Here is a 20174-nt window from a genome sequence, read left to right as displayed (position 1 = left end):
TCTCTTTCCTTTATGGGTACCACTGCTGGTTCAGGGCACTTACACTGCAGTTTATGATACTGAGATTTGTGTATCACGACTGAATAAATTCACGAAATCAATTTTCAGGCAGGTTTGGTCCGATTATTATTGTATTTTTAGACTGTTATTCCAAAAATTGTGGTATGTTTGCCTACAGATTAGATTTAAGTTAATGCCCTAATAATTATTTAAAATGATAAAAATAACTTTGCCATTTAAAAACATACTTCTTTTAATGAAACTTTAAGTTATAGTCAATAAAGGTAATCCTTTAAGTTATAGTCAATAAATAATTATTCTAACCACCCTTTATCTTGGAGGTAGTTAAGAAATTATATGTTACTTTAAATGAATTGTTACTGTCTTAAAATCTGGTTTCCAAGTAGAAGGAATGCAGAGAGGTATTGCTTAGGACAAGCTGAAAATTGTATTTTAGAAAGTCTGAATACTTGGAACTTGGTACTCCTTAGTTTTTTTATATCCTCATACTGTGTTTTTTGAAAAATCCACCTTTTACACATTGGAGAAAACAAAATTGGTCCCTGACAAAATATTGATAGATACAGAAGCCTTAAAAGTGCAGTATTAGTACCTGTCAGAGAGTTCTATGTCTTCATCTAAGGGGAAATGGGTTGTACTTGCAAATTTGTATTTCCTTAGATAATCCCATTCCAGTAAATTAGAAGCATTTACTCTGTTTTCAAGTTGTCCAGGCTTGTAGTAACTTTATGTTAACTTTGCCAGAATGATGCATGGACTTGTCTGGCCTGATTCATATCCATGGCACAGTTATGGCTAAAGGGGAATTTAATAGGCTGGTAGTGAGAACATATCTAGTAGGAACAGCAGTGCTCAGGATTTATAGTGTTTTCAGATCAGAATAGGCCAGGTGGAGTGCATACAGAAGAAATATAGAGCCCTTACCAAGACCTTGTTCCTATAAAGTGTTATTTGTGTGCACCCACATCCAATAGTTTAGTATTGACTCAATAACATAATAAACATTTCATTTTTCTCACCCATAGGAAATAACCACTATAATGGAATTTGCTGGTTAATTACTGGCTTATCGGTTTGGTACTTGTAGTTCTGAGAGCTCTTTAACAAGTTCTTTAGAAGTTTCAAAACCCTCCGATTTCTCTTAAGACCCAAATTTTCCTGTTTCTTACACTGCCCTCTAGCGCTGAGCACATTTTGAGAGTCATCTCCAGACATCTTTCTTCGGTGTAAAGTTACTTTTGTGTGTCCTGGGTTGACTATATGATGTTTGTATAAGCCACGACTTTTTAGGAGCTGTTGGGTTATCAAAGTCTGCCAGGGCAGGAAACCAGCACAAAGATCAGTCCTTGTTGGGTGCTAAGTGTTGCAGTAGACTTCTCATTAGGGGTAGAAATGAGCCAAGACACAGACACTCATTTAACAAGGGGAAAGGGTCCCAGTTTATTCTTCTTTACAGCTTAGCCATCCTGACTCCGACTACAGCAAGCTCTTACTGTTGGCTTCTATGACAGACTCTGACTGCTGGCTATTCCTGCTGGAATATGACTGCAAGTATTTCCTTGCTGCCTCTGACCACAGGCTTTTACCTAGCTCCACTATGACTGCAGGCTCCAACAGCAGGCCCTAACTCCATCAGACCCAGCCTGACCTCACAGCAGAGCTTCTGAAACAGCAGCAATTCTCTTCCGTGTTTCCTTCCTCTTGTGTATCTCTCTGGATCGTTCCTTCTTCCTCCAGGCTCTCCCTGACTGGCCAACCTACCCCTTTTATCACACTTACCTTTATTAGTCACAAATGCAACCCATTAAGGGCAAAGCTGTTCTTCTTCTTTGGTAATTAGTACAACTGTGATTTATCCGGTGAGGTCACTTGTAATCCCTTCTTCTACACCTACACTAAGCAGGAGAACTAGACTGAATTTCCACCAAATGCACAATAAGTGTGGCATTATTTATCAGAAAAAACTCCAAACAGAAGCCTTCAAACAGAAACAAATGAAAATATATGTTAGTAGCATGCTAATAGCTTATACCATTATGTATGTGTATTGGCTGCTTAAAATGCAGTAAAGGTAGCATATAAATTGTGTTTCAAGTTCTAAAAAATTTTAAATTTGAGAGAATTTTACCATTTCCTTCTATATGTGCTGTCATACACAGTTTAATTTTTTAAGTTTTGTCTGATTGTATACTATTCATAGTGCTATGATTTCATGACAGCTGTTGAGGAGAGGATCACCTTTCTTTTGTTGGGATTTTTTTCCATTCTCTGTCTGTCTGATCTGTCTGATGTTTACACTAACTACAGAGTGTGCTGGAGTATGCAAAGATTGGATATGGAGCTGAATCCTCTAAGGATGGTTGTGTGTTTTGTATGTAGTTCGCATGAGGTTTATTTTTCTTAAGATTTGGGCTCTTCTGCTCTGTCATCTGTGCAGACAGAGTCTGACAGGCTCTGTCAGTCTCTCTGGGAAGCCCTAGCAACTTCAGTATGATTTACTAAGCTGTAAGTAAGCAGTAGTAGCAGGATTTAACCCACTTAGATACGGCATTTTTTCTTAGGAGCACTTCTGCTGAAGTCATTTCTTTGGGAACAAGACTAGAATGCCAAGAGGAATTAACTTGAATATTCCAAACAATGAAGTTCACTTTTTAGCACAAAGCTATATTGATGTTGACACCTTGCCAGCAGTATTGTGATTTTTTGGGGAGGTGAGAGAATAAGTAAAAAACATTTTTGAGGGAAGATCTGTTACTGTAAATTTTATTTTTGGTCTTCTGAGTATACTTTTCTCCATGGCTGATGCAGTGGTGCATCTTGGTGAGCTGCTTCTCTTGTTGCTTGTCAGTGTTTCATCACACCATGCAAACAAGGATGTTTTCATTTAGAGGTTCACTCATCTGATAAAGGATTTATAGCAGGGTCCTGCACGGGAGTAGCCTTGCAAGACAGGAATTGTCAAACTATGATTTTTGAGAATGATGATAAAAGGGTTTTCATGAATTATAATAGATTTTAAAAATTGGATTTTCCTCTGTGTACCTTGCTGTGTGACAAAGTTTAGTTGAAGTTTTCCCACTTATAAACATGGTTCTGTGATCCAATGCAAGTCTGGGATTTTTATCTGTCACACCGAATGGCCTCTGGCAAGAGGGTATGGATTGCCTAACAGATGAAGGGCACCTGTAGAGGAAAAGGATGAAAAGATCCTTCCTTCCATAGAAAGCTGAAAGGCTACTGCCTGCAGGAAATAGAATATAGATCTTTTGAGTGCTGGGAGCCAGAGCCAGAGTTTGAAGCCATTAGGCCTCATGAGAGAGCTGAGCTTTGTTTTGCCTTTAATGATAGTCTGCTTAGATGCACATCATGAGTCCACCTTGCATGGTGAGGCAAGGCACAGCTGTGGCATCACCTCTGTAATCATGGCCTGTTCCTCCCTCTGTGGGCTGGGAAATCAGAGGGTCAGGCACTGGAGAACATGATCAAAGCCTTTCTTCCTACTCTCTGGCATAATTTCCAACTCATTCTTTTTTTTGTGAGCAGCCTGTTCCACCTGAGCATGTATCATTTAGTGCAGGTATTGATGCCTTCTGCATGTCTTTAGCTGACATAATAGGGGTATTTTTCCAGACAGGGTGGTTGTGCTGACTTGTATCTACCTTCTTGTTACTGCCACTTAATGAAATCAGCACATAAGGTTACACTGCAGGCTTTATAAAACAGTTCTGTTTCTTGGAAGGCATTTTCACAATGGCAAAGCTTTGATGTGAAATATTGCTGCTTTTGTGAGTAGACCTGCAGTCAAATAAGGGATAGGAGTAAAATGAAACTTAGGTACTCGTGAGAACAAACAGCATGTCTGATTCTGTCTCTGCAACTATTTTTGCAACCCTTTCTGACTTGATCCTTTCTCTTAATTGTGAACCTGTTCATAGTAACTTTTCTTTGGAAGAAATGTTGACATCTGAATGGAGCTGAAAAAATGGGTCTCTCTTAATGAGTTTCAAAGGCTTTCATGGAGATTAAATGAAAGTTATTAATTGATTATGTTAATGGGTAATAAATGAAATATTTGCTTTCTTCAGAGGTTGTAGAACAAAGCAGCAATCAGACAACAAAATGTCTACCCCTTATTATCTCAGTGGTGTCTTTTGATTTGGTGTCTCTGACTTATTTTTTTATACAATGAACAATTGGAAGTGGAGAGTGAATTTCTGTCTTGGCAGCTGGTCACAAAGATCAGATGAAGCAATGGATTTCTAGAAACATTAATTGCATAACTAGGAAATGTGAGTATGAACTGAAGAGACACAGATGATTTTAGAAAACAAATTGTGGGTTTTTTGGCTCAGGTAAGCAGTGTGTGACTGATTCCAGACTGATGCCATGACCAGCCAGTCTTCTGGAAGGAAACTTCTTTGGCACAGGTGTGCAGCCAGCTGACATCTATGTAATAAATTTCTGCTACTAATTGATTTAACTGCAGGGAGTCAGTCTGCCAGGAGTTAATACCAGGCTCGTGTCTGGGTACAGCTTTGAATGGTATGTAAAGTTAATATAGGGAGGACCTCCGGGTAACATTTGCAGTGACATGCTGCAGGTATGGCAGCATGGCTTTCTTCCCACAGGAGAAATGGAACTGATCTTTCCTTTTTGCTACTAACTGAGCAGATGAATGTGCCTACCTAGTGTTGCTTTAGGCAGTACTGCTCATGGGTCAGCTTTGGGCCTTTGCTCCCCACCATCATTCTGCAAACTGCAGGAGCAAGTGGGAAGAAGGCCTGGCTGTGACACCTCAGGCCATGACCTGTTTACAGAGGACAAGGCATCAAATGCACTTGTTGGCTAGTCAAAAGGTAGCTGATGGTCTGTAATCATTATTTTTATTTCTTGTGAGAGACTGGCTGAATAAAGTTGCTTCCCCCAAGAGTTTTCAGCCAAATAAAGGAAGAAAGGCTTTGTCATCAGAGATGCACGCTTGAATCCATTGATTGGAATTGTAATTGAAAGTTCCTGCTAATGTGTTTTTTTTTTTTTTTTTCCCTTTAGAGCAATTTATTGAAATAATACGTTTGCTTAGCATACAAAAAAAATTACTGTATTTGGTAAGTGGTTTAGTAGAGCTTGTAAACTAAATTCACAGATATCCATTACTGGAAGATCTTAAACTGAGATACAACCTGGATTACTGAGCACTTTTTCAATCAGAAAACAGCAAGAGATTCATAGATCACTTTGGGAAATACTCTCATTCACAAAATCATTAGATAAAATTAAATATATTCAATATATGTGTGAGTCTGTGAAGGTAGTTGTTTCTGGGATGGCTCTTCATCCATGAAAAGACAGAGACATCTGTGATCTCCCATGTTGTTGTGATTTTTGAAGTGTGCTGTTCTGCCTTTTTCAAGTTATGACCCTCTAAAATGATCTGAGCTTATCCAAATTGCGTAGTTGCCAAGCTCCTCTCTAAGACATTTATCTGTGTGGTAGCAGGACCTGTGTCAGAATAGTTTCCTCCTTTGACTGAGGGTTTAGCTTGTCTTTCATCTTTGAAGAGTTGGAGCTGATTCCTGAATTCAGGCTCGGAGACTGACAAGTAAAGAAACATTTCATGTTTACAGAGGTTAGAACATGGTGTAGGAAGCAACTGCCATTAGTTTCTTGTCAGTGTTGTCAGGAAAAAAAAGAACATCTCAAACAAATCAAATAACCTAGTCTTCTCAACTTATGTTTTTGCATTTTGGGTTCTTTTTAGTAGGCGATCAAAGGATGCTTCCTGGCATTCTTTGGGAGTCAGGATTCTGATGGCATATTGTGCTAGTACATAAACTTTCGTCTTCAGGCATTTCCATGAAGGTTAAGTCAGCTTTCAGGCCTGTAGGTGGCTCTGGGTGCTGAGGAGGACTTTGGGGACAATTGACAGATTTTCAGAAGATTTGCCTTAATTTTCGTAAGTCTCTGTGTTTGTAAGTACAGTCCTTTAGAAAGGAGAGTTCTTCATTTGGTTGGGTCACTGTTAATGTGACTGCTGATAAATAATAATAACTTCCAGAAAAATATTTTTTGTGTGTGTGTGTGTCTCTAGTTTATGTTGAGAAATTGGAGGCAATTAAGGCATTTGATCTTGCTTTACTGGTGTACTGTGGATTGTAAAGTGTTCACAGAAACAAGGGCGTCTCTTGGTTAGATTATGTGGTTGACTGTGATGTGTCAGTCACAGAGAGCTCACAAGACACCTTGAATAGACTTTCTGTGTGACTAAACATTGAGAATGAATGCTGTGATTTCATGGTACTGGAGCTCTTCTTAAATTGAGTTCTAGGTATATGTCCCCCTCCTCTCTGTTTAGTATAACAGCCAGAGATGTTGTGAAATGAAAACCTTTGCTAATCAAGCAAATCAAGCAAATACTACAAAGTGATGATCCCAGTAGCATCATCGTATGCATCTAAATATGGACTAAAAATTCAAATAGGCTGGATTGGTAAACAGGAGCATAAAGTTATTGCATGACTGAAATTGGTTTGCCATTTAAACATGAATGCCTAGTACAGTGAATTTTCTCTATGTTGAATATGTAGTTTTACAGAACTTATTTTACACACCAACTCTGGCAGCCATTTTGTGCACTACATACAGATGCTTTGTTTTTCCCCTTCAAAACTTCATTTCTTAGCAAGATAATCCAGGCTGAAATTAAATATTTCATCTTAGTATATAAAAGCAAAGTAACATTCTTTTCTGATAAAGCTCCTTCTGAAATTTAATTCATTTAGATTTATCGGTTCTGGCCTTTAGTCAGATTGTGATAAAAAAGAATTGTTAATATGGGTATTCTCAGTCAGAGAGAAAAAGAGACATTTCTACCAGGCTGGGCCTGGGAGAGAGTTGGAAAGGAATGTAAATAATTCTTTATCTCTCTTGTTGTTCACATTGTTTATAGATATGTTCTGCCACCGTGTGTCATTCAGAGCGCACCAATGGTGTGGGATGTTTTTACTTTTAAGACCAATGAAATTAGTCTGCATGATGTTCTCTATAAATAGAGTGGTGTATTGGAAATAAAGGGGAGTTTTCATCTCGCCTTCTGATGGAGTTCTTGGTGAACTCTTCTTGGAGTTCTTCTGTTCCCGTCCTGCCTCAACGGCGACAGGTTTATACCTAACTTTGTTGGACTATTAAATTTGGAGCCTTACGTGCTAATAGTTGCAACAACACAAGAGTATGTGAGGGCATATCATGGAAAGACTTACAAGCAGCAAGTGGAGCTAAAGTTACACTTTTTAAAATAGCAGATCCTTACTGTTTCCTTTTGTCTTTTTCTCTTGTAGAAGCTCCACCAAAATTGGAAGACAATCCTGCAGAAGCGTTCACGGACTCGTCTCTCTTTGCTCACTGGGGGCAGGAGCTGAGCCCTGAGAACAGGCGGCTGGCCCTGAAGCAGTTCCAGTACTACGGCTACAACGCCTACCTGAGCGACCGCCTGCCGCTGGACAGGGCCCTGCCGGACCTGCGGCCCAGCGCGTGAGTCCTGGGGCGCCCTCCCTGCGGGCCCACACTGCGGCCTTACAGCTCTTTTACACCTTTGGGCCCGCACTGCGGCATTCCAGCTCTTTTACACCTTTGGGCCCACACTGCGGCATTCCAGCTCTTTTATACCTGTGGGTCCACACTGCGGCATTCCAGCTCTTTTATACCTGTGGGCCCACACTGCGGCATTACAGCTCTTTTACACCTTTGGGCCCACACTGCGGCATTCCAGCTCTTTTATACCTGTGGGCCCACACTGCGGCATTCCAGCTCTTTTACACCTTTGGGCTCACACTGCAGCCTTCCAGCTCTTTTACACCTTTGGGCTCACACTGCAGCCTTCCAGCTCTTTTACACTTGTGGGCCCACACTGTGGCATTCCAGCTCGTTTATACCTGTGGGCTCACACTGCAGCCTTACAGCTCTTTTACACCTGTGGGCCCACACTGCGGCATTCCAGCTCTTTTACACCTTTGGGCCCACACTGTGGCATTCCAGCTCATTTATACCTGTGGGCCCACACTGCAGCCTTCCAGCTCTTTTATACCTGTGGGCCCACACTGCAGCCTTCCAGCTCTTTTATACCTGTGGGCTCACACTGCAGCCTTCCAGCTCTTTTACACCTTTGGGCTCACACTGCAGCCTTCCAGCTCGTTTATACCTGTGGGCTCACACTGCAGCCTTCCAGCTCATTTATACCTGTGGGCTCACACTGTGGCCTTACAGCTCTTTTACACCTTTGGGCCCACACTGTGGCATTCCAGCTCTTTTACACCTTTGGGCCCACACTGTGGCATTCCAGCTCTTTTACACTTGTGGGCTCACACTGCAGCCTTCCAGCTCTTTTCCACCTGTGGGCTCACACTGCAGCCTTCCAGCTCTTTCCCACCTGTGGGCTCACACTGTGGTTGTCCAGCTCTTTCCCACCTCTGGGCCCACACTGTGGCATTCCAGCTTTTTTCCACCTGTGGGCTCACACTGTGGTTGTCCAGCTCTTTTCCACCTGCAAGGCTTACCTCATAGGTCCAGGTAACAGCCAGAATGAGTAATTTTTATCAAATAGGTGAAGGCTGTACGTTTCAGTTGTCTTCTGAAGCGCTGCTGAGCCCAAAGTCAGTCCTGTTAAAGTCCCACTAAGTATTCATTAACATTTCTTCAGCATCTGTTGAAAGCTTCATCTCACCTTCAATTCACATTAGATAGCGAGCATTTTTTTTTCTGCTAAAAGAACCTTTTAATGCCAGTTTTCACTTTTATGAGATAATCTGGCTAAATAAAAGCTGCTTTCTTTGAAAGCACAGAACTGCCTGATTAAGGTCAGTCGGCAGTTTTAGTGGTGAAATACACCTTTGAGCCAAGCACTAAAAGCCCAGGGATCCTCCTTCCCTGGGCAGGTCTCTGCTCACAATCGCGCACGCCAGGCAGGGTGAACGCATCCAGGGTTATTCCACAATGGCTTGGGGAGGTGGATGGGACCAGGGGAGGGAACAACCTTCCCTTCAGTGCATCTGAGGGCTGTTTGGGCAGCACTGTTCACAGAGACACTTAATGCTCAACTTGTTTGAAGCGTTGGTGATACATTTGGTGCTTTGAACAAACAGCAGCTCTGGAGATGGAGAAACAGGTGGAGGGAAAACTGCTTTTTTTTTGCAGCTCATTAAAAAAAGAAATCATTAAAATAAATATGCCGGGTACTTAGTGAGTCAAATGTGACTGTATTCATTTATTCTAACCAAATATTTTAATAACTAAAGCAGTAGTGCATTTTGCTGCACACTAAGTTGATGATAGCAAAAATACATGAACACCATCCCAGGCAGCACTTTAGCAGTATCTATGCTATATATTATTGCATATTGCATTGTAGAAATATTTTTGTTGCAGATTTGCTGAAATACTGAATTTAAAGAAGTCAAAGTCCATGCAATTTGTGTTTTGGTTGAATCACTTCAGCAGTGCCTGTAGGGACAGTCTCTTTTTTTGTTTTTTAATTGTAAACTGATCTGAAAGAAAAAGAAATCTTTTTAACTAGACGTCAATGATAGAAATGTTTCTGTTCTTATAGCTCTTTTGAAATTACTCTTCTGAATGATTTAAATATAAATTTTTTATAACTCTGTGTTTTAGCAATTAAAATATGGAGAAAATGAATGTTACTGTAGCTGAAAATAAATTAAGATTAGGATTTTAAAAGAAACTCTAGTTAGAAATGAATCATGATCCTAATTCCTGTGCAAGTTTTGATCCTTTGCTGACTGACTGCCAGAAACGTGACAGACATCACAGTATGTTTAGGGACACATACATACAAAATAATAGCTTAGTAATGGTAGCTCAGGCAGGTTCCGTGTACCCTTTAGGCTTGGGAAGCAGGCAGGGACTCTGACACTGGGATGTAGTAAGTTCTGACCCTGAGGAAAATGAATTGTGTTGTCAGGCAGTATGCAAACTGTTTGCTGTATCTACAGCACCCCGTGGAGTGCAGAGCTACAGGTGTTCTGAAAGTCCTGTTGTTGAGAAAAGAATTCCTGCTTCTGACAAGCAAATTCTCATTTCTGTGAGAGCACATGCATGAATGTTGTGGGGAAAAAAAGTCTACCCTATGAAAGTGTTTCCAGTGTAATAATCAATTTTTGGGATTTCTAGCAGTTGGTTTTTAAGCCAAGTGCAGAAGTCACTTCCCAAGTCTGTATAGCTGTATTTAAATTATCCTTGGGCAGGTACTGGGCTCAAGCAGCACAGGGTAAAGGCCAAGGACAGCGCTGTGTGAAGAGAGCCTGCAGCAAGTCACCTTTGCTGGCCCTCAGTCAGTTGTGGTATTTCTGTTCCGACTAGAAATCCATGAGAGCACAGATATAAGAGGTATCACAGTACCTGGACAGAGTTAGCCACAGCTCTGGACAGAGTTAGCCGAGGTCTAACCAAGCTCATTAGCCTGGATTTAGCAGTAATTCTGCAAGAGTCAGCATGACAGTGGCATCCCAGCAAAGGCTTGTGACAGGTAGATAAAGGGGTAGAGCTCACATAGTTCTGTCTGGGCTCAGTGGTGGTCTGTCATTTGGTCTGTATTCAGAACCTATTGTATGAAGTACAGGAATTTGGGAAGGCAACAATATTCGCAACTGAAACCTAAGGAAATTCACACATTGTTCGCCCCAGTTGAGAGCAGGAGAATTAAGTGATCTGCCAAAGTTGTGATATTACTCCTTTTATATCATACTGGTATGACTCAGCTTTGACCTTTCTGCCTGCAGTGCTCTGAGAATTCACATCAACATATCGTAGAGGGGGAGCTCAGTGTGTCTTTACAAGGTTCTGCAGAGAGAAAGGCCATCCCACATGTGTAATAACACCAAATTATACCATGCAGCATTTTCTAGGGTTGAGATTGTCAACACTAAATGCCATGACAAAAGAAGAGGACTATTAGAAATTGTGGAGCCACAACACAGATGGAAGAGAGGGCAAAAATCCAGCCTTGCCCAGTTCTTCAGTGTGGTGGCAGGAAGAGGCAATAGAACACATTTAGCAGTTAGGGCAGTGCACTCTGCCCAAGCCTCTGAACTCTGGCCTCTCTAGAAAAAGATCATCACATTGGTTGGAAACATCCAGCAGAGCACAGATGGGTCAAGCTGTGGCAGTTGTCACACCTTTCAGAAGGACCTTGTCATGCTTTAGGTACTGCAGAGTGGTTTCTGACCCTCTGCACAGCCATGAGCCTCCTGTCGCATTCTGAATTTAGTTCCTTTTCACTGTGAGTATTTGTGCTAGCAGAGGGTGTCCCCAGCACAGTCCAAAATAATCTCTTTGAAGTAAATAAGAGATGCCCTGGATACTTTATCCTCCTGAAGTAATCCTCGCACTGTGAAGGGAGCTCAGTTTTTGCAATACTCAGTAGACCATGCAGGGTTTATTGTGGAGTACTGTCTCTGCCAGGGCCTGATTTTGTGCTGCTGAAGCTGGGTGCTGTGCTGTTCCCCACCCTTCTGTGCATCTGTTTGCCCATCACCTATCTACATCACAGACTGACAAATAGCTCTAATGAGCTTGGAAGCACTGAGGAAGGTAGTGTTGCCCTTGCTGCGTGCAGGAACGGAGGATAATAGTTCTGTGTTAGTTATAATTCTGTTGTGCTTATTACTTTCAGTAGGGCAGGCAGTACGCAAAAAGCTTGTTTTGAGTGAATTGTGAAAGAAACAAGCTCATGCAGAAATTCATTATAACAATTCAGATTGTTTAGGGATCCTGAAACTGTCCCCAAACTCCTTTTGAGTGGATGCACTTAAGGTTCTACTTTGTTGGCTTGTACATTTCTGTTGCCTGATCCATTGTGCTGAAGCACACATGGGAGAGGGAGGTAATATTCTTCTTTGATTATGTGATGAGCAAGGGAGGCATAGCAGGAAAGAAGGTTTGCAGCAGGATCCCAGCAGAGGAGCTGTTTCAAAGGGTCTGGCTCCTGCACAGACTGTCTGATACAAATAAACCTGGCCAGTAAATGCAAACCAACCTTTTCAGTCAGTGTAACTGACTAGAAGAAAGCAAAGAAGCAAAACAAAGACGCAAAGGCAGGAAGGGTGGGAGGCAAAAGAAGCATTTAAAGCTCAGATGTTTTAATTCTTTGGAGATTGTCAAATGGCATGGTATACCTTGAACCAGGTTTGCCCCTTTTCCTGGCTGAAAGTTTGTCATCTGGGAAAATTTGTCATCTGAGAAAGTCCTGTTTCCTGTGCAGAGAAGGGCTTTGGCTATTTTGTAAGCACTTCTTTCAAACAATTCACCACTCCTAAACTGATTATTTAGAGGCTCAGTTTGGCAAGGGACAAAGGTAGAAGCCTTGAAGACAGCAAATTAGGTTTGTGATAAAGTGGGCACAAACAAAGCAGGCAAGAGGTCCCCTGAATGTAGATGGGACTACAAGGAAGAAAAATCAAGCATTGGCTAGTTGAGGAGAGTGATATGGTTTGGGACAAAGGTTTTTTATATGTGTACACTTTTCCAAAATGTCGATCAGTCTTATGGTGGCAAACACAATCCTGGATGTAGCATGCATCAGACTTCTATATTTTTTTCCATTTATTGAAATTGATATAAGAAAACCAGTTATTTCAAATAGTGAGGTTCAGGCTGGGCATTTGTATGTAATCTTTATTTCTCCCAAAAGCCAGCTCCTCCAGAGTTGCATTCCATAAACCTTTGCCCCAACATGTACCTGTGAAACAGTTCTGTTGGGTTTATGTTAGTGATGGATATGGCTCCTTGTTAATTTCTGACTAAGTTCTTTTGTTGCTAATGGTAAAAAAGAACATTAATATTGCTTGTTGCTTTTGATGTTTCAAAGGAGTCATTTAAAAAGCGCACAAAAGCCTGTAATGTTTTGTTTTGGACAGAAGTCCTAAAATTTCCCAAGTATTCAGCATTCTTGTTAAATCCCTAACGTTTAATGCTGTCATATTTCATGGTCTCTTTTACTTATCTCTCTACCTCTGATTCTTCTTTTTCTCATCTCACCTTTGCCATCAGAGTGGTTCCCAGCAGCAGTGTGTACTGCCTGAGCAGCCACCCCCTGGGATTCTGAGCTGAGCTTCGGTTTTCCGAAGCTTTTACATCTGTTGAGATGTACCTCCTCAAATGGCTGCTCTAGAAGTGTTTAATGTCACTGGCAGTGATACCAAATCTGCTTCAGTCTTCAAGCTGCTCTAATAACCCAAGTTAATGATGATGTACACTTGTACAGGAATAAAAAGACCTTTTTATTTGATGTTCAATGCCAACCTGGTTAGCACAGCTCAGTTAGCACTTAAAATACTGATAATAGCAAAAGGAAAAATGAAGTATGATCACACAATGAAATTATAAATACAAAAATAGTTGTGCAGGTGTTCTTACAATGTTGGGGGAAACAAGACAGATGATGAACTTTGGACCTGGTTAGCATAAGAGATTTGATAACAGGATGCCTTAGCAATAGCAAACAGAACTTTGAGGATTGCAAGAAGATTCAACCAGATGGGTTTACCAGGAAAAGAAAATTCCATCAGACTTCTGCAAGCAAGAGGTGTTTAAAATGCATAAATTTGTTTATGCGATTATTAACCCAGTCACTGTACTAAAACATTACTAGCCTCCCTAAAATAGTATATAAGGGTTTGTATCCCACAATAAATCGGATTCTGATCACTGAATCAGTCTTCCCCGTCTCTCTTCATCACTGACACCATAATACTCCGTTCTTTTGCCAGTGTTTTACTGCGACTTACTTCATTTATGCCAGAATGTTTGCTTTTTTTTCCCACTCCCATTTATTTTGAACTTCTGTTGGCCATTTTGGCTGTGGACAAAATGTCACCAGTACTTGAAGAAAGTACCATTCTGTTTCTGCTTGTGCTTTTGAGAAATTCTTACTCTGTTGGAACTAAAACTTGCTGCCATGTATGTTGCTAAAACAACACTTGAACTGCAAACATATTTTAGTAGCATCCTTATTGCATCATATATTAAGCAAAAAACAAACAAAAAAAATCAAAGAAACAAAAAAAAACCCACAAAAAAAAACCCTAAACCAGAAAAAGAGTGGCATATATACTACCATTTTTTTTTCTAAACAAAACAATGGGGTTTTGCTATTGTTTGATGTGATCCTCTTGATGAAAGTTTTTCAAAGCTTGCAGAAAATAATTTGAGTTCATAACTATGTACATATTTGTAGATGGTCTCAGAGATAAGTTATTAATACAGGAAATCATTTTTGGTTTGCTGCTTTAATGCATAGTTATGGTAAACTAATTTTAATAGCTAATGACTGGCTAAATTGAATTATCACAATGCATAGAGGAATAGAGTTTTCTTGTGGACAAATATTTGAAAGAAGCTTCATAATGTATGCTGCCCTCCATTTACCAGAGCTGTGCTTGAAATAGAACGCCAGGAGTTTCTCTAAATTTTCTGGTAACCATGACAACTGCTACTTTAGTGCTATTAGCCCAATGTAATTGAGTGGAGTGGGTTGCTCGCGGTAATTTTTAGCTTTGTTGAAGCGATACTCGCTATTGCAGCTCTAACTGCCATTTGGAATCTATATCTGAAATTCAGTGTCACACTGGAACACGCTGTGTGCCTCGTGGATTTTGAGTTTGGGAGGAGCCTCCCCGTGTGAGAGGCAGGTCCGAGCTGAGCTGGGGATGAGCCCTTGGCGGGGCTGCCATTGGCACCTGCACGTTGTGGTTGCCACGCAACCTCTCCCTTCTCCGAGCTCTGTGGAGCTGAGATTTCCATCCATACAGTTTCCTCTCCCCTTCCCCACTTCAGCATATTTTAGGCACTTATACAGGCCTCGTCTCTCTCTCTCTCTGTAGCTATTCTTTGTTCTTTCCTATCACTGGAATTTTATTCCTCATACTTATCAATGGAATTTTATTCCTCATAAAACTTGGCATAAAGATGATGACAGACATACTTGTGAAAATGCACAAGTGCTTTACATTCTGTGCAGGATCTGGGGCTAAGTTAATTCTGATTTGTTTAAATTAAAAAAAAAAAAAAAGTAGGTCATTTTTAGTGTCATCAACGGATATGAAAAATTATGTAGAGAGGAAAAAGTGTTTTTTTAAAAACTACAGACACACTGAAACAAAAAGTGAATTTGAGGTGGAAGTAAAGATAATGAATGAGTCTTAATGGGAAAAAAGAAAAAGGGAATGTACCCTCCTTGAAAATTAGTCTTGAAAAGACTAAAGAAATTAGACAAAAGAGGAGTCTAATTCTATTCTCTCATGTCATCTGTAGTTATCTTTTAAGGCATGGTGGTGCAAAAAGGGAATCAAATTACATCCACAGGATTAAAAGCTTTGCTCTTGTCTTTACAAGTTGCCAGCAATGAAAAATTTTCTCCAGAGTGATAAAAAATTGCAAATATGTGATATGTAAATGAATGCAGGTGGGAAAACCAATACAAATAGTTTCTTTTAAATGGATGGAAGACTCATCAGAAGCAGAAATTTTGTTTGAACCTGTCAGTTTATGCATGGATTTATGGCAGGGAAGCAGTGTATTGGGGGCTGTTTTGTCATCAAGAACCTTTTTGGAATATAATTTGTCACTAGTTTATTGCAATAGTATATTTTACATTTATCTCAAGCTCAGCTTATGTGACAGAGGAGAAAAAACCACCAGTATTTTAGGAAGCAACTTCTTTAAACTATTTTCAGTATACTTTTATTGCCATTCAAAATATTTTCAAAAATCCCTCCCTTTTTCTTAATTATTTAATAGGTACCATATCTTACCAGATAGAGTTTTTTTGCTAAAGTATCATTTTATCTTCTTTGTTCGTTGTTATGGCTGAAGATAACAATTATTACCGTACCCAAGCTTAAAGATACATTGGTTGTAGATTTGTTTGCTGGACCATTTTATATCTGTTCATTTTGGCTGCAAGCACATCACTAAAATAACAAGCATTGTAGGTTCTTTAAAGGGTAATAATGAAGATTATTTTAGTAGGTTTAAACCTGTTAACTAGTTCATAGTCTATTTGAAGACAAATTTTCAAAATTTGGATGTATACACACCATTTGGCATGAATAGGTCTGTTCTTCAAGGACCTGGATCTGTAATGGTTTTAGCATCTTTTGGACAAAATTGAGTGTTAGTATTTAAGAATTATTATGTGATTATAAGTACAGAGGCCACCCAGCCACTTTGAGCCTGAAATATGCACATTGGAAATCCTTTTGTCAAATGCCACTTAAACCTGATGGTCCCTAAAACTCACATTTGTCAAAGATTCGCCTCAGGTTTGACAGTGCTCAGCCCAAGGAAATTTATGGCTATTTCAACTACTCAGTCATCTGGGCAGGGCTTTTAGAGATTGTTTTAAGCAGGACTTCCAGAGATTGTTCATCACTCAAGGTGATCTTTTTTTTTAAGGAACAGTGTCAGAGGTTAAAATACTCACTCTAGGGTACAGGAGGCAGCTGTGGAAACTATCTTTTCTCCTTAAGAAGATGTGAAACCAGTGTGTGTCTATAGAGTTGGGACTGTTTAGCCTAGAGAAGAGAAGCTTAGGGAGGATGAGGGCACAAACTGAAGCACAGGTTGTAGAGTCTCCACCATTGGAGGCACCCCAGCCCTGTCTGAATATGCTGTTGCAGGAAAATGCTGTTCCTGGGCAGCTGGCTCTAGGGGACTCTGCTTAAGGAAGGGGTTGGACAGGATGCCTTCCCGAGGCCCATTCCAACCTCATCCATCCTGTGATTGTATGGCATCGTAGTAAATTGCCCTGACACCTGATTTGCAGGCTCTGTGAAAATTGCTTAGTTTCTTCAGCCAAATTGTCACTAGTAAAAAGGAAATAATAAATATTAGCTTGCAAAAGAAAGAAAAAAGTGACCACAAGAATTTTTGTGGCATTATAATCTAGAAGATTTGACATAGCCATGAAAAGTGGAGTGTAGGGTTTAAAATACACAAACATCCATTTGAACATGTGCTGCAGGTCCTTCCTCCAAGGGATTTACCCTAAATATGAGGTTAGAGAGACTTGGTATCACTCCAGCTTAGTTTAATTGCTCCACAGAAAGTGGAATGACCCTGAAAAGGGGGACTGAAAATAATCATACCAAGCTGGCTAGTGGTTGGTTCTCTGGGGAGATCAGGGAAGATTTAACTCATGCTCCCTCTCTCCTGGCTGAAGGTTTTTACTCCTGCATTACTGGCTAAAAGAGAAAAACAGTGCTGCCTTGTACTAATTGCCTTCTGGAAGAAAAGTCAGCTCCCCTTGTCTCTTATGGTAGTGCTTTATTTTGCATAAAATCAACTCCTGGATGCTTTAAAGAAAGCTTTTCATTCTGATGCTGAAAGCTGTCTTACCAATGAATAGAGGATTAAAACACCAGTTGAAATACAAACTGATTTGGGAAAGAAAGTTTTGGGTTGTTGTGCCGCAGAAGATCAAGCCACAAGTGGGAATCAGTAAATCCAAACAGCATTTTAATTATTTCCCTCTGGTATTGATGCTATGGAACAAAAAAAGCTGTGAATCTCTGCCACAATGAGGTTTCTTATTTGTTTCTAAAAGGTGTATGTTAAAAATACACTGTACACTTATTACGACTTGAACTGTTACTACTTTTTCTAGACTCTGTTTTCTGTTTTATATGTCCTGATAACTCTTTTGCAGGGTGACAGAGAGAAAAGTACCTAAAATATTAAATAGCTTCTTTAATGTGATTTCCATCACTTTTAAACCAATGACTGAATTTAGAAAATTGGTTGACCAGCTGAATTTTGAATACTGTGCTATCTCAGTCAGCTTGGATGTCATGTGTCCTATGCACTGACTTTTTTCAGAACCTGTAAAAGCATAGAAGTAAATTGATCATCTTGTTTGAACTTAATTTTTGTACAACATCCAGCACATGAAGAGGAATGCTTTTGTTATACTTCTTTGTATTTATTTGCTACATAAATTAAAGTAAAAAATCCTAAAAGAATTTTTCTCTTTGAACTGAAGAGCAGATTTAGTTAAGGAGTCATATTCAAGCATCATGTAAAAATACTGAATCCATCCATGCTTTCTGTATGCAAAATATTGGCTGTTATGATTTCCACAGTTTTCAGGGGTTCCTGGTGTCTGGAGAGGATAGCCACTCAGTGTTGTCAGAAGGTAGAGAAAATAATTTCCATCTACAAAGTCTACCTAAAAATTCTGCTTGGGTCAGCCTGTGCCTAATTTCATCCTAGTAAATAGTTTCAAATCTGAGAAAAAGGTAGAATTATTTGTTTCACTGAAAAATAGTTAAGTCCTTTTACTCAGTTAAGTTCTGGCTTTATTAAAAAGCAAATATTTTGCTCACAGTTTAAAAAGGTGAAGTGGTAAAAGAGCTTTCAAATAATTGAAAGATTTGAATCATTTTTAGAAAGAAGGAGGTGAAAAAAAACCCCATTAAAACACTAAGGAGCTTTGAAGTTGTGGGCAGCACTTCCATACTGCTGTTTCCATAATCCAGTTGGAATGTGGCTGAAATATATCTTTTTGGAAAAGGAAAGAAAAATCCACCAGGTTATGAGAGTATTCCTCTTTCTGATTAAACCCCTTGACTGTGCTTACAGATAAGTTTTCCACTGGTTTATGTGTTTCTTCTGGCTGCACCATCTGTCTTAGCTTTAGTATCAGGATGTTCTTTCTGTATCTTCTAATGTGTTCTTACAACTGGGGATAGATTTCTCTGAAATACTTTTTGTTTGCATTGTGACTGCCAAAATTTTACATATTTTCTTTTATTCAACCTTTCCCTTCAGGTGCAGAAACCTCACATTTCCTGAGAGTCTTCCCGAGGTCAGCATTGTGTTCATATTCGTTAACGAGGCGCTCTCGGTGATCCTGCGCTCCATCCACTCGGCCATCAACCGCACTCCTGCTCACCTGCTCAAGGAGATCATCCTAGTTGATGATAACAGTAACAATGGTAAGAGGTTTTGGTCCTTCCCCCTCCCTGCCCTGAGGCTGGATCATACAAGAGAAACCTTGAATTCGGGCTCTTGCTCATCCTTTTGGTCTTTCAAATGTTATGGGTGGGTTTTCTCCCTTCTTCATCCCACACTCTTGCTGGGCTGTCTTGAACTCTGCACAAATGGGGCATGTTTTTAAAAGTGTGTACAAAAGAAAGAATGTTTGAGGTGTCTGGTAGGCAGAGTTTTGAATGTAGCAATAGATAAGACCTAGCAAGTTTTACTCTTAGTGCTTGAGAGTGTTTTCAAGCTTTTATGGTTTCTGCACTTCTATTTCCACTGTATGATTCCACATGTGTACTCTCTGTTTTGTATAAAATGTCTTCCTGTGTTTCTTAGACTTCTCTTTTAGATTTCCAGTTCTCCTCTCCTCATTAGCAGCACTTACCTTGCTGCTTCTCTGCTGTCTGTGCTCAGATGTTGCTCTCCATGATCTGAAGGATTGCAGTGCCCATCTCTGATGGTTCACTGCTTGTCAGTGAGGCCATGCTGGGCACTATTTACAAGTCTTATTTTCTAGGAACTTTAGTGATGAAATTTTAATAAGCACAGAATGCTGAACTTAAAGAAAAATTCTGCTGTGCTGGGGGTTAATTCTGAACTGCTGAAATACAAGGAGAATCTGAATTTATCTTGTTGAATGAAAAAGCTGAACAAAGGGCTTCTCTTTTCCTTGCCATCACAACTGCTGTTATCTGGCTATATCCCTGTAGCTAAATCCTGTGACTTGCTGCTGATCACAAATGTGTCTCAGATTTGTACAGAGAAGAAATTTATTGGTAAGCAAGTAAGTAAGTTTCCCACCCCAGGCTCTGCATGTCATCATATCCTCTTCTGCTGACTGTGAATGAAGGAAAAACTGCAATCCTGACTCTTCAAATTACACACAAAACTCAACAACTTGATGTCGGCCTATGTCTTAAGTTTTGTTTTCTCCCTTCTGCAACACCTGGTGATTTTCTAGGAAGTAACACAACACTGAAACACAGCTTTGACTGCTGGACTTGGCTGCGATTGTGTGAATCCACTCCTTCACCTTTCAAATGGGAACTCAAAGAATCTGAGCAGCTGCTGGTGCTGCAGGGCCTGAAGTCTTTGGACATTGATAA

General features: G+C 40.1%; 1 protein-coding gene across 2 annotated transcripts in view; it reads left to right on the top strand.

Annotated features, from left to right (window-relative positions):
• Positions 1-20174, top strand: part of GALNT18 (polypeptide N-acetylgalactosaminyltransferase 18) — a 210611-nt gene that overhangs the window by 83301 nt on the left and 107136 nt on the right. For both annotated transcript variants that reach the window (XM_053946333.1, XM_053946332.1), the window contains exons 3-4: positions 7356-7548; positions 18856-19022. In XM_053946333.1, the coding sequence (XP_053802308.1) occupies positions 7356-7548; positions 18856-19022 (360 nt within the window). The remainder of the gene's footprint in view (positions 1-7355; positions 7549-18855; positions 19023-20174) is intronic.

This window comes from Vidua chalybeata, chromosome 6, assembly GCF_026979565.1.
Source record: "Vidua chalybeata isolate OUT-0048 chromosome 6, bVidCha1 merged haplotype, whole genome shotgun sequence".
NCBI lineage: Eukaryota > Metazoa > Chordata > Aves > Passeriformes > Viduidae > Vidua > Vidua chalybeata.
The sequence above is the reverse complement of the archived record's forward strand: the minus strand, read 5'-3'. Positions and strand labels throughout refer to the sequence as shown.